We start from the raw sequence: 15,746 nt of genomic DNA on the forward strand, positions 1-15,746 counted from the left end.
GATATCTGTTATCGGATTAACTAAATGCATACACTTACTTCCAAGGATTATATCTGGACTCTAAGTGCATTTAGGCTAAACAATGACCGTTATTAGTTATTTCTCAGAATCGGTACGGGAAGACCCAATGTCGTGGAAATACATATCCGAATACGTGACTATACAACAGGTAAACAGATTAGGCGCCCTGAGAGATCTACCCTTTATAAGGCGGTACGTAGGCGATATCATGTCATTCTGGACTGAGCAGTGACAGTACGTGTATCTCCATAATCATCAATAAATGCTGTGAAACGAATGTTGGCCTTTTACTTGGATCCTCCACCCACCCCTACGCAACAATATATTATTTTAAATGAACAGGATGTGCCTGTGTCGTGTAAAATTAATATTTGAAATAATAGAGATGTTAAACACCCTAATAAATTACAATAGATAATACTGAACGGTAAGTAAGACTTTTTCGACTTGCTTACGACGACAATAAAGTATGAGTATGTATATTATTTTAAATGGACAGGGTGTGTGGCTGTGTCGTGTAAAATTAACAATTGAAATAATAGAGATGTTGAAAATCCTAATAAATTACAATAGATGCGTTAAATGCGTATTGTACGTCTGTATTGTATTATAGTCTCTATAGTGAAAAAACTAGTAGCACGTGCGTCCGTCTCAGGCCGTCCCCGAGTTGAAAGGAAGACCGGACCCACAGATTTTCCAGCAACAAAACTCGCCAACAAAGTTGTTCGCGAGTCGAGCGGTGCGACCCGGCCCAAAAGGAGAAATTGTGGACACTGTAAAAATAAAACGTTTTCCGCTTGTGATAACTGTGAAATTCCATTGCATGACAAATGTTTTGTACCGTATCATAATAATTAATTATTTTGTCTTCATGCCTATTTTGTTTTTACGACTTTTGAACCCGAAATCTCGTTTATGACATTTCTTCTTTTAAAAGGGTGCATCCTTTTTTTTTGTTGACGATGTGTATATGTCACAATATACCTACGTGTGTTATGTTTAGTCACCGGAGCCTGAGGGGGCCGTGTATTGTTCAAAGGTTGTAAATGCATTGTTAAAGGTTTACCGAACAATGGATAGCACTGTGACTATCCTACCTCTAGTTATGTTATGCGATTTGAAAATATAATTTTATCGAAGAGATGCTTTTTTTGGTTATTTTTTAAATTAATTTTATAAATTTCTAAACAATAAAATTACAAATAACCAGTGAGAAAGTATTATAACTGATTATGTGACTCCATTGTGATTTTTGTATTATTTTTTTTTATTCTATGTACATATATGTTCTTTCCAAAAATGTAATAAAAAAAAAACATGTTTCATTAGCCCCAAAGGTCGTTCACGACACCACCTTGAAAAAAATTAAAAATGTTGAAAAATCAATTAATTATCCATCCCTATCCTATAAAAAATATTTCCCATGAAATAACTCAAAGATTTTGGAAAATAAACGAAAAAATAGTCTTGGGCACATGGGACTTGTATTTTCACGCGAGCTCTGGGTTCAAATGGGTTAAATGACATTTTTTTCATTCTGACGACACTGAGACACTCTAACTAGAGGTCGGAATCTGAAGGGCCCGGAAACGTGCCGCCTATTGTTCAATTGTTGTAAATGCTTTGTAAAAAAGGTTTGGCAAACCTTTAACAATGCATTTACAATCTTTGAACAATAAACAGCCCCTTCAGATTCCGGGCTCTAACTATAACCATGAACAATTTCCGCGAAATTCTCACAGGAATGCAATGCTTATTGTCTCTGGAAGCAATAAATTACAAATATTTTTATTACTTTGGTGAATATATTCCAATGAAATTGTTCCAACCTACTGATTTAATCATTCTTTTAAACTTAACCCACAAGATCGTAAAAAAATATTTTATTCATTTCCTCTCTCATCATTAACGTTCACATGAATTTATCAATTTACTTTCAAAGTTTTCGACGGAATTTTTTAACACAGATTTCGTATGAGTTTGGGTATTTCAATTGTTATTTCACATCAGTTGCGTACTTTTAAAACACATTACATAATATGAAATCGTAAATTTATTAATTTTAGAAACGATAGAAATTGGTAAATAAACAGTGCGAGTTACCATTAACACTAAACTGTCAATTGGTTTTTTTTTGCTTCCAGGTCTATACATAAGTTGCTTTGAGTTTTTAACACAAACTACATAATAGGCGTAACATTTCTGTTATGTTTCGCCAACTGCTCAAAAGTCACATTTGCTTACCCTCTCTCTGTACATATGTATGAAATGCAAAATGTTAAAAATTATTATTAACTAGTGTTGGGCCCGTTGATTTCAACGGGTGGTTTCGAAAAGGAATTGAAACTCGAATAAAAATAAAGTTAAAGATATTGAATCGACTGGTTTCGGAAAGAAATTGATGCACGAATGACAAATTACGAAGTGATTACGAATTACGTTTTGTGCATGGCCTTCGGCCCCAGCGCCGCCGACGCCTCCGGCGCCCCCAGCGCCCCCGATGCCTTCGGCACCCCTTTGCAGACCATTATTTATTTATTTATTTATAAGGTCAAAAAAAAAAAAATTTATATAAAGAAAAGAAAAAATACAATACAAATAATAGTAATTAAAAATTAAAAAAAAAACACAAAGAACGAAAAATAAGAAACTACAACACGTTAAAAACAATTCGGGTGTGACCTACCCACGACTTTATCAATGTATTTGAGGAATATAAAAAAAAATACCGACATTTTGCAACAAACGAAAAAATAATGCTTATCGAGTTAAAAACGAGCACATTTTACGAAACTGTAATTGAAAATGAATAATTTGCATATGTAGAAATCATTATAAAATTCGTGTTCTTCACGATAAAATTCAACTATAATCCTTGTATCAATGTGATGAAAATAAAAAAAAACACTGTCATAAACCGGAAATGGGTTAAAAAGTAATGGGCTATACTTCAAATTTTTTAATTTTTGTTATTTAAATTCACAAAAATATAAAAATAATTTAAGTACCATATTTGAAACACAAAATAAGCAAATATTTATATTTATCAATATGTGCATATTCGCACTGATAAATGCTTATCGATTGAAGAAACACGATAAACCAAAATATCATTTTTTAAATCAAAGTGGGGACTTTTAATTTTTGATATTGCCACATTCATTTAACTCTCGAAGTAGATCAACCGCGTCTTGAACATACAAAGCCTTTTAAATTTCGTTTGTAGTATAATTACTTTTTTTTAGAGTATTGAATATCAATTTCATAAGTATTAGATCGTGAATTAAACCTAATTTAATTTATTATCATTTCCCTAAGATTTGCATTCGTTTATCGCTATTTGCGATTAGAACAAGTTCAACTACTGGTGGAAAAGATCCATTAATTAATAAGTGTACACCATCCTCAAACTCTTCTACAGCATCAGTGGTATGAGCAAGGAAAATTAATCCAAGGTATGTACCATCTATTACGAATATAAAAATTTATATTTTCTCAATTGTTACATAACACGGCGCTACTCAAACTTGAGCTATTCTTACGCTGGGTTGACACGAGTACATAAATCTGTTGGAAACGAGTAGCTCGGACGTTATCTGAAATGTGGCAACAGGTGATGCAACCCTTTAAGTGGGGAAGGGTTGAAAACCGTTGATATTAAAAATAGGTACATGCATTTACTTCTTTGGCCACGGACTGGCGTTTGAGTAGAACTGACATAACATAATATGTCTGTAAATTTCCGGCTACTAAATGTATTAAAATTGTGACACTTTTATCCATGTATTCAACATTGTTCATAATTGGATGAAAATTCCTGAATATTATATATTTAAAATTTACTTTAGTATGTATAGCACCTGTATACGTGTACATAAGTCTAAGAATGATCTACAATCTGAATATACACTCTAAAATATAATAATAGAAAACTCAGCAATATATTTAATTATGTGCACTTCACGAATCATTTCCAACCAGTTTAGATACATGTATATTAAGGGTCATGTAACATTTTAGCAATTTGTGTCCTTCCACTTCGATATAACTCTTTCGTCTCGTCAATAGCCAACGCCCAGTAACAAAAATTGTTCAAGGGGAATCTAAATTTTCCACATCAATTTTATCAATAATGAATTATATCACATTGATAATCGCTCGTTCTATGCTTGGTTATGTTGTTTTTAGTTATGATATTTTATCTGAATCACGCAGCCAAATCGTTCTCTGATGGGTATCAACCATTGAAGTATACTTCAATGGTATCAACGTATTCCATCTTGTCTTTATAAGTTGAATACCAAATGCATTATTTTAGGCTTTTCTGAAAAATTGTATAAATTTTTGTAAAAAAAAAATTCCACTTTTCTAAAACAATGAAGTTTTAATTTATGTTTCTATTCTTTAGGTATTAATTTAGAGTTGATAAGGTTTTGAGTAGAATTCGTAAGCCGGAAATAGTATTTTTTTTTAAAACAATATTTCATTATTTCATTTTGACCTTTTAAATAATCTCTATCTTCCTGATATGTTATGAATCGATGCGGTGCAAACGATCGAAAAGCGCCAGACAGACTGAACCACAGATTAACGACACGTGTACATTATGCGTGCGCACTGCTCGCACTTACACTAAGCGAAATCTACCCGAAGTCCCGACATATCTACCCTGTATACGTTCTGTGCTTCTGATACTTAAGTTCCGAATTTTTCCTTATTAAATTATTAAAAACTCGCCAGAAAGATCCAACTCAATTTTAATAATTGCATATGTGCACATCGAAAGGTTACTCGTCATCTGATGTGCAATCTCTCATTCGTGAAGTCGAGAATTGCGCTTAAAGCAGCCATCCAGTTAATCTGTGGTTCAATCTATCTGGCGCTTTTCGATCGTTTGCACCAAACCCGTTATGAATATGTGTAGGCCGGCGCGAACCTGCTCCCCATTTTCCATATATATTGTGAACCTTTTTACTTTATCTATGTACGTAGTAACAATAGGTGAAGTTTTGTGATCATGCAAAAATTCAAACTCGAGATTTTGACTGATTCGAACTCGGAATCGATCACTGATCACGTTTTCAAGATCTGGAAAAAATGTTTATGAGTCTTGTGTATTTTTGGGGAGTTTTTGAACACCATTAGTCTTATCGAACTGAAACTTAGTATTGGTTACTAAAATTCTTATCGACGCGACGTAAATTTTTTTCAAATTTTTAAGTTGACCGGAAATGGTACCTCTCCTTATAGGTGTCCTCTTTTTTCTAAGTTTTTGAATTCAATTATCTCCCAAACCGCTAACTAAATTGGACTGAATTTTTTTTAAATGTAATAAAAATTATAAATTTTATACCCTAATGTATTTTTAAATACTTTTACCTGAACCGGAAATAGTACTTTTACTCTAGAGAATCAATGTTTTGTATGTTTTTCTCGGAAACCTTTTAGTTTATTGAACTGAAATTTCATATCTACAAGTTAAAGCTTTATATAATGTATAAAATTTGTTAAGCATCCGTCGACCGGAAGTGGCAGTTTACTCTTGTTCGATTTTTCTTCCCCTATTTTTTTCGACCCCTTAAACACGTGTGCTCTTCACGAAAAAATTCATGTATTATTCTTGTATCAATGTGATGAAAATAAAGAAAAAAAAACTAAATTTAATAAACCGGAAGTGGGATATTTTCCTTTTAGAAAGGTCAAAAATGTTGTAGCCACTATTTTGTCCACACTCCTGAACGTATCAAGCTGAAAATTTATATTTGTATTATTTATGTACTAACTAAGAGCTGATTCGTAAACCGGAAGTATTATTAAAACAATATTTCATGATTTAATTTTGACATTTTAAATTAATTTAATCTTCTTGATATTTATTGTGTATAAAACTGATTTTACATTGATTTTAAGTAATAAAAATAATTTGAACAAAATCCAACAACCGAAAGTAGAACTTTTGTCTTGTGCAAGTACATATACATTTTATATATTTTATACATAGAATTATAAGTCTAAGAATTATCTTATCTTTTATTTATCGTATCTGAATTAAGCTGCTCAGGCGCTTCCTACATCCATATATATGTACATATGTATTAATTATGTACAATCTGATTAAAGCTAACGGAAAACTCTGGAATATATTTAAGTATATACGTTTTACGAATGTACGTATGTATTTCCAACAAGAGTAAATATTAACTGCTATTAAATATTTTAGGAATTTAGGTCTTCCCCGTTGATATATTTCTTTCGTCTCGTCAGCAGCCCACTAACTAACTAAAAATGTCCAAGGTAAATCTAACTTTTCTACATCTATTTTATCATTTAACAATTATATATATATTGGCAATCGCTTATGCATATTGGCTCTTTTAACTTATAATGTGTGATATTAATCATTCAATGATATGTACATACATACATATGTATGTATATGTAATAACTTCATTTTGCATCCACGCCCAGTAACCAAGATTTAAAAGATGATTTAAACATTGCATTTAACGAATTAACTTATGAGCCGAAAGATTATCCGCTTTAATAATATTTTGGCAATCGCAGTATCTTTCTACCCTTAATATTATACATCTCGCCAGCAGCCTTACCCAGTGTGAAATTTCAAATATAAATGTACATAACAGGCATAGCACACGTTTTCGTATAAGCAATTTTATGTTTGAGCATCAGCTTTATCACTGGATTTAATGGCTAGCATTATTTTTGAAAACTAACTTTAAATGCTTAATAGGGAAAACACAACAGTAGTATCACATGCGAAACTCATTGGTTACTTGGATATGAATGTCAAAAAACATGATCATTTCCGAGTGTCTTTTTTGCCCTCGACGATTATCCTTCGAACTTAAAACTGATAGCAGTGTATTAATTTACATAAATTTGAGTAAGTGAAGTACTAGTGTTTAATTCGAGACATCTAAGGAATCTGTTTTTTTTATCACAATAATTCTTTCCACGTATAATTGATCAATTTTACCATTTTTCAATCACCCGTAAATTTGTTTCAATAAGTCCACACTACTAACTACTAATAATTTTGTTTTGAAAATCGGTAGTCCAATTAAGTATTGTTATATTCATAATTCCTTACATCAGTTTTTCAATTATTTTCAGTCTCACACCGAGTTATAACTCAAACAACATTCGTGGAAATATATTATATATTTCGTATTTCCGCATCTATCCGAAAAAAAATATATAAATATTATTATTCAGCGTCTTCAGAATCTTCTGTTGTGAAATATACATAAGGTATGAATTATATATTATACAATATGCGTAGTAAAAATTAGGGAATGAAATTTAATTTATATTTTGTGACCGATTACAGAGATATTGGAAAAGTTTAGTCTACTTTAGTCAAAAGAAAAGCCTTCTTTAATTATTTAAATTCCAACAGTACGATGACTACCGAAGAAAGTTCTCAAAAGCTTGCGACATTAAAATTTGAATTGGAAGAAAGATTGCATTATTTCGTAAAGCAATTCGTTTTTGAAATCGAAAGTATATTAAATTTTCATTACGAAATTTTAGAAGGTATTACTAAAAAGTCCGGATCAATTCCGGGAGCAGCAGAATGTGCATTGGGCGTAATTGCGAAGATTTATATGTTTCCGGGGGCGGATAAACTAACCAAGCTTATTCTCAAACCATTAGAAAAACCCTTTGAATTGTTGGAAAAAAATAAATCATTACAATATCATGAAATGGTGTACTACTATCGCCAGCAAAAAACTGAAGGAAGACGTTCGTTTGTGGATATTGGAATTGATGTTTTTACAGCCTTTGAATATCAATTAAATGGCATCACTTCCAAGAGAGGACCTCAAAAGGGAATTCAAAGAGTGGCCAGGGATGCAGCCGACCGATTTTTGAACCGATTTAAAAGCGAAGGAGAAAACAAGAAAATAAGTAAAATGCAGATAGTGTTGAATACCGTCAAACAAACATTTAAGCCGCAATTTCCTGCTACAAAATTCGACTATAAAATGAATGCACAAAAAGTAGTAGAGGGCAAATCAAAGTCAAAATCGGTTTTTATCCCGCATAAAGTTTGGAAGTCTGGATTTGATATTGGATACAAATGTAAAGTAACTCACGACTGCCAAAGGGTATATGATTGGAACACGACGAATCTTTTTGAGCAAATCGGAATTGTAGAAAAAGCTAAAAATGGAGAAGATTTTGTTTTGCATAGTCGTCATCAATCTAATTGTAAAGAATACGGGTATCGGCGTCTTTTTCCAGGTGAGGAATTAGATACTGTTGAATACAAACGTGCTGAAAACTGCGAAAATTCTTGCTTGCTCCCAAAATATTCACACGATATAGACTACAAATCACAACATGATAAAATATTTGAATTAATCGAAGAAGATGATGAAGTAGCAATTCAGAAGAAAATGCTTAAATTAACTCTTCAAGCAGAAACAAAATTGAATGAATTAATAAAAGAAAACAAAGAAATAGGAATTCATCAGTCGGAGGGGATGGAAATTTTAAAATGCCAATTGATGGATATTATGAAGCGGCATGAAAATCTTCTTAAACAATTTCACGATTCAGCACAAAAGGATCGCGATGACAAACATGAAAAACTAATGAAGAAAATTGAAACGATTAAATGTAAAAGAAAAGAAAGCGAAAGAGTTTTATTTCGCTTGAAGAATCCGACAACATTGTTTCAAGGAAGGATAAAGGAATTGACAGAATTACACGATGCATTGAGATATGGAAATAAAACCACTGTGATTTCGCAGGCAGTCTCCGTCGTTGGATTGGGTGGAATAGGGAAGACGGAATTAGCAAATAAATACATACAAGATTACGGGAAAGATTATCACAATATCATCTCCATCAATGCCGAAAAGAAGGAAACAATATCGGAATCATTTTATACATTAGCAAAAAAACTTAAAATTTCAGTGGTTTTGAATGACAAGGAAGATGTCATAAATAGACAACGTGATATAGAATATGTCGTTGAAGACACTTACGCAAATTTCAACAAAAATGGGGAAAAGAAGGAAACGATAAAATTGGCAAAAAAACCTCGAATTGCAGTTCTCTTGAATGACAAGCAAGATGTCATAAATAGACAACGTGATATAGAATATGTTATCGAAGACATTTACGAATATTTCAACAAAAATGGGGAAACGCTGGTGGTTTTTGATAACACTGAAAATTATGCAGATATAAAAAAATTCATATTCAACGGTTCTTGTGAAAATAACATACATACATTGATCACATCTCGACATCAAAATTGGGATATCGGGGAAAAAGGTGAAATTAAAGTGATTCTTTTGAAGAAATTTACCGAAGAAGAAGCCATGAGTTTTTTAAAAGCATCGTTGTCAGATGAAAATGAAGGCGATTTGAAATCGTTAGGTGATTTGTTACTTAGATTTCCACTAGCGCTTAAACAATCAGTTGGCTACATTCAACATCAAAACAAAATGCAGAGAGAAAGAAAAAATGGCATAAGATTTAGCGTCAAACATTACCTAGATATATATAATGAACAGTGGAAAGAACTACTCCACAAAGGGAATGGCGAAGTAGTCGACGATTTGTACAAAGAAACGATAGCAACGACGTGGAGAATCACATTGAAGAAAATAGAAACAATTGGTGAATGTGGACAATTGGCTTCATCGGTATTAAAAATCATGGCATATCTGGCGCCGGATGAGATCGACATCGAAGATATATTTTTAAAATTAGAAAGAAACGACGGAAAATTGTACGATGCTTTTCGCCTGCTTCGTGATTACAGTATGATTGATTTCGTTAATGGAGTAGCAAATGTGCATCGGCTTGTACAGCAGGCTATTCAAATATACTTAGATGAGAAGAAAGAAGAAACTGAAGTTCTGAGACAAGCGTTGAAGCTATTAGAAAAGTGTAAAACTAAGAGGCACATTGTGAGTGTTTGGGAATATTCATCAAAGCATCCTCAAATTGTAAAACGTTTTTATAATAATGCCAAATATGGTAAATGGAGTAAAACGCCTATTCACTTATTAGCATCTAATCGAAATGATGTAACTGCTATCGCTGAAATATTTAAATATGTCAGTGATTGTATCAAATGGAAAGATAATTTCAATAATATTCCTTTGCACAATGCGTGTAGAGAAGGCAATATAAATGTAGTTGAGTTTTTGGTCAAAAAAGGAGCTGATGTAAATTGTAAAAATACTTCGAAACAAACACCGTTACATTTGGCTGCAATGAGAGGCTATGAAAAAGTGGTAAAATATTTGATAGAAAACAGGGCAACAATGGAAAAAGATAAGTCGAATGATTATCCAATAGATGTGGCTGTATTTCACGGTAATATTAGCATTGTCGAGATTCTGATACCAAACAACAACGATAAGTATTTGATTCACGCTCGTTTTAACAATGCAATACGGAAAGAAGATATTGATGAATGTAAGAATATAATTCAAAGTTTAGAAGAAACGCATCCCGATTGGTTGGAGTCGATGTTTAAAGGGAACAATTCTCTTAGTGTGGCTGTAAAATATTCAAACGTAAGTATGTTAGAATACCTCATCAAATACAGAATAAACGTAAAGGCGTGCGATGATTGGAAGAAAACATTATTAGTCGTTGCTGCTGAAAAAAATAAATCAGATGCACTGAAACTGTTACTGAAATTGGGAGCCGACCCAAATGCAAAGAACATTTATGGCGATTCGGTGTTGCATATTCTCGCCCAAGTAGATGCTGTGGAGGATTTCGAATTGGTACAGAGCAAAGGGATCGATCTGAATATTCGAGATAACGATGATTGGACACCGATTCATTGGGCTGCATACCATGGAAGTGTTAATATTCTGCAACTGCTTCTCGATAAAGGTGTCGACATCAATATCACTACTAAAGACGGGTGGACACCACTTATTATTGCTGCTGAAAATAATAAATCAGATGCACTGAAACTCTTACTGAAATTGGGAGCCGACCCAAATGCAAAGAACATTAATGGCAATTCGGTGTTGCATTTTTTTGCCCAAGTAGATGCTGTGGAAGAATTCGAATTGATGCTGAGTAAAGGGGTTGATCTGAATATTCGAGGCAATGATGATTGGACACCGATTCATTGGGCTGCACGGCATGGAAGTATTAATATTCTGCAACTGCTTCTCGACAAAGGTGTCGACATCAATATCACAACTAAAATCGGGTGGACACCACTTATTATTGCTGCTGAAAATAATAAATCAGATGCACTGAAACTCTTACTGAAATTGGGAGCCGACCCAAATGCAAAGAACATTTATGGCGGTTCGGTGTTGCATATTCTCGCCGAAGTAGATGCTGTGGAGGAATTCGAATTGCTACTGACCAAAGAGGTTGATCTGAATATTCGAGACAATGATGATTGGACACCGATTCATTGGGCTGCACGGCATGGAAGTATTAATATTCTGCAACTGCTTCTCGACAAAGGTGTCGACATCAATATCACAACTAAAATCGGGTCGACACCACTTATCATTGCTGCTAAAAATAATAAATCAGATGCACTGAAACTCTTACTGAAATTGGGAGCCGACCCAAATGCAAAGAACATTTATGGCGGTTCGGTGTTGCATTTTTTTGCCCAAGTAGATGCTGTGGAAGAATTCGAATTGATGCTGAGTAAAGGGGTTGATCTGAATATTCGAGGCAATGATGATTGGACACCGATTCATTGGGCTGCACGGCATGGAAGTATTAATATTCTGCAACTGCTTCTCGACAAAGGTGTCGACATCAATATCACAACTAAAATCGGGTCGACACCACTTATCATTGCTGCTAAAAATAATAAATCAGATGCACTGAAACTCTTACTGAAATTGGGAGCCGACCCAAATGCAAAGAACATTTATGGCGGTTCGGTGTTGCATATTCTCGCCGAAGTAGATGCTGTGGAGGAATTCGAATTGCTACTGACCAAAAAGGTTGATCTGAATATTCGAGACAATGATGATTGGACACCGATTCATTGGGCTGCAGAGCATGGAAGTGTTAATATTCTGCAACTGCTTCTCGATAAAGGTGTCGACATCAATATCACTACTAAAAACGGTGACTCACCACTTCTTTTGGCAGCTTATAATGGTAAATTCAATGCAATAAAATGTCTACTTACGAATGGCGCTAATCAAAAAATCGTCTCTAAATACGGCGAAACTCTTCTCCACAAGTCAGCTTACGGATGTGATGTCGATGCTTTTAAATATATCATGGAATTGGGCTGTGATCTCACAATTGTCGATAAATTGGGTAATTCTTTATTACACTTGGCTGTCCATGGAGGAAATGAAGACATGATCAAGTTTTTGATTGAAGCTGGCATCGATCCGAACATTTCTGATAAGCATGGCTGGACACCACTTCATGATATTTCCTATGATTATCGAAATGTCACTACGCATATCGTTGAATTATTAATTAACCTGGGCGCTAATCCCAACTCATTAAGCAAATGCAATCAAACGCCCCTACACTTCGCATCTACAGGAAATAATCATATTGCAGCGTCTGTATTGATAGAAAAAGGCGCTGAAATCAACTCCTGCATTAATATTGGTCGATCTGCTTTACACTACGCATCTGCAAAATGCAATTCGAAAATGATTGAATTTCTCCTGGAAAAAAGTGCCGCGGCTAACGTGATTGATTCGAAAGTTCGGTCTCCTTTACACCATGTTTCAAGAAATGGTAAATATGAAGATGTGAAACTGTTGCTGAAACACGGTGCCGATCCCTGCAAATTGGATAAGGCAGGCCACACACTGCTTCATCTGGCCGCCGTGCACTTTCGATACCGCGCGGTAGATCATCTCATTCGCAACGTCGAGGGCATTGACGTGAATGCCCGAGACGTCAACGGCAAAACCCCTCTACATTTGGCAGCTGAGTGTGGAAGAGTTTCCATCGTGGGTCTCCTCGTCCGCCGAGGAACCGACGTAAGGGCCACGGACAAAGACGGCAACACGCCTTTAGACGTGGCAACCAAGCTTAATCGGACCAAGGTCGTGGACTTCTTCAATTCATTGAAAGGTGAGAATATATTATATATTTATGGATTTCATTTTTATATTGACATGTATATTTTTAACTATTTGTTTAATTTTCCTTTTTATTATAGATAGATCTTATGTGACTGAAGACTCAAATTAAGAGACACATTTCATAGACGTGTGCATTGGTGTAGTTTTTATTGGATTTAGTGTCTTGTCTTCTTACATTATTTTTAAATTTGTTTTTTCTTAGAAATAAAATATTATATATAAATGTGCATTGCTTAAATGCTTGCGAGATTTATTTAATTAGGTTATTTTAAGGTTTGTTTTATATTGTGAAGGTCAAAATGTTTTTTGTCGAATTGAAATAATTTCAAACAGATTATTATAAAAAATGTCAAAAATTGTCACGGTTCGGATCGAATCGATTTGTAAAATGTAAATATGGTCCGATTATAACGTCAACATGGAAGACTCTGTTAAGGATGTTGATCTTTTGAACCTTAAAGAGGACGACACCGTCATATTAGACGTTGATGATCTCTTGTTTCAATCGAGCGATCCAATTATTTCCATACGTACAATATTGTTTCGAGGCAAGTCGGAGGTTCGAATGATGATGTTGATAAGAAGATAATGGATTCAGCCAACACTAATCTTGACGAGTACCTATGCGATTAATTCAGAGAATATGCCAACTTTGAAGATGAACGAGAATGGATTTGATGAGAAGCCGCAAGCAACTGAAGACGACATCTTGTCTATATTTGACGGACAATTAGATCTTGAATCGAATTATACTGGTTTTCTTGAATTATTACGTAATTTTTTTTGATATTTAAAACGTACCTTAAATTTAAAACCTTCGAGTATTAATTTTTTTTAATTGTTTCAGTTCATTCTGGAGAAAAGAAAATTATGCCAATGTATTATATAATGATTATTTCACCGTATTAAAACCAGGACCCAATGCATCAGCTTCTTCAGACAATGATCTCCCACAAACGATTATTATGGTACGTTTGTATACTTATACTTAGCTTTTGCGAAAATCTTTTAAATAAAATTGTTTTAAATTATATTATACTTTCAGGTAATTGTCGGAGTATTGATTATCCTCACAATATTATTCATCATACTCTGCGCTGAAAACGGTCACAATTGTAGAAAGGCACGGCAGCACGTTTTTGAAATGCATACTTTGCAACACACGCTGCAGTAAGTGCAATGGTATTGTTGCGTAGACGTGAAGGGGGGCTTCCAGAATCGGAGAGAAAGACGCAGGAGTGTTGTGGAAGTCGTTTGTTCGTCCGCTCTCCAGGTCAGAATGGTTTCCAGGCCGAGAGCGCCCCATATTTATACCCGTTGGGCACAACACACATACATAAACTATTGGTTGATGAGTGAGACGATCCCATTGGCCATTGCATATGGCTCAATCATTCGGCGACGACATTTTGGCGCGAACGAGAGATCAGGTGATTAGCGCTCGTAAACCATCGGTCCACAAGCGCCACCTACCTAATGTCTACGTTACAGTATTAAAACATACCGCAGTCAATTTAATTGAATTGCATTCAAAATTCTATCACTTTCAGAAATATTTATGAAGGTTTGAACTCGTCTCACATAGTCCACCTGAAATGCATCCCATATCTAAAGAAAACCTTCTAGCAGCATACACAGACCGACAAGTCGAGTCTGGCTACGGCTTTCAACAAGAGATCGAAGTAAAATACTAAAATTACATACATATGTATGTTGCATGAAGTATTTACGTCCAATTTTGATGCTAACTATGTAAATCCATTTTAGATTTTGCCGGATTGTTTCCCCGATCGGACTATGGACGCTTCAGAAGCTAAGGAAAACCAGGGTAAAATCTTTATCCGGACATCAAAGCTTACGATCAAACGAGGGTGAAATTGATTCCGTTGTTGGTAGTGATTATATCAACGCCGATATACATATGTAGTTATGGGATATAAGGTATGTTGGCTAACCAATTGTAACGGCCTTAACATCAAGTGTAATACATACATATGTATGTTTAATTTAAAATATTTATATGGAAAATTGACTGTTTTGTACACTTTTCAGCGAGCGAATGCAGCAATGGCTCGGCAAGCGGTACATTCGAAGAAAAAATAGTTCTGGAAGGATTTTGTAGCTTCCGAACATCCGTATGCAATTATTTAATTTATGATCTATGTACATATGTATGTATGTTTTACACATTAGATCTTGATTAAGAAATCTGAAATTAAAAAAAAATATTAAATGAAACTGTAATTACTATTCCATTGATTCCATTCCAGAACCTATTAACAAAATTTGTTGATTTGGAAAAAGGTCGTACGATTCCATTAAATTCCTTATGATTAAGGAAATAATTATACATATATCTGAATATTAAAAAATGATATGATATGAATGAAATGATTTCAATTAATGACAAAATAAATTAATTATAGTAATGACGAAATTATTAATGAAATATAATTAACAAATTAATTTAATGACAAAAGGGTAGATGCCGATACACGTCTATGAATTTATAAAACGTATGATGTATCATTTTTATTTTTAGCATTAAAGCTTATCACATTGTAACTGAACATAATATTGGGCAAATAATAATAGCTTATCTCAGTCAGTGTTCTCGATAAGGTG

At 34.0% G+C, this 15,746-nt stretch overlaps 2 protein-coding genes across 3 annotated transcripts in view; both read left to right on the top strand.

The window, feature by feature from the left end:
• Positions 1-3,229: 3,229 nt before the first annotated feature.
• The window catches only part of LOC143919421 (insulin-degrading enzyme-like), a 48,652-nt gene continuing 36,135 nt past the window's right edge, over positions 3,230-15,746 (top strand). For both annotated transcript variants that reach the window (XM_077441730.1, XM_077441732.1), the window contains exon 1: positions 3,230-3,476. The gene's annotated coding sequence lies outside the window, so the exon portion shown is untranslated. The remainder of the gene's footprint in view (positions 3,477-15,746) is intronic.
• Positions 9,988-15,362, top strand: LOC143919422 (uncharacterized). The gene is made up of 8 exons (XM_077441733.1): positions 9,988-11,312; positions 11,412-13,110; positions 13,199-13,894; positions 13,969-14,089; positions 14,167-14,551; positions 14,672-14,803; positions 14,889-15,062; positions 15,174-15,362. Exons 1-3 carry the CDS (start codon positions 10,281-10,283, stop codon positions 13,228-13,230), a joined length of 2,763 nt encoding a protein of 920 aa, XP_077297859.1. The 5' UTR covers positions 9,988-10,280; the 3' UTR covers positions 13,231-13,894; positions 13,969-14,089; positions 14,167-14,551; positions 14,672-14,803; positions 14,889-15,062; positions 15,174-15,362.

Source organism: Arctopsyche grandis, chromosome 11 (genome assembly GCF_051622035.1).
Source record: "Arctopsyche grandis isolate Sample6627 chromosome 11, ASM5162203v2, whole genome shotgun sequence".
NCBI lineage: Eukaryota > Metazoa > Arthropoda > Insecta > Trichoptera > Hydropsychidae > Arctopsyche > Arctopsyche grandis.

Bases quoted from the DNA above. Each gene is read 5' to 3' on its own strand.
- LOC143919422 (XM_077441733.1), top strand. From the start codon at position 10,281: ATGAGAGGCTATGAAAAAGTGGTAAAATATTTGATAGAAAACAGGGCA. The intron at 11,313-11,411 runs GCCGACCCAAAT...CTGACCAAAGAG, and splicing joins AACTCTTACTGAAATTGGGA to GTTGATCTGAATATTCGAGA. The intron at 13,111-13,198 runs GTGAGAATATAT...TTTTTATTATAG, and splicing joins CTTCTTCAATTCATTGAAAG to ATAGATCTTATGTGACTGAA.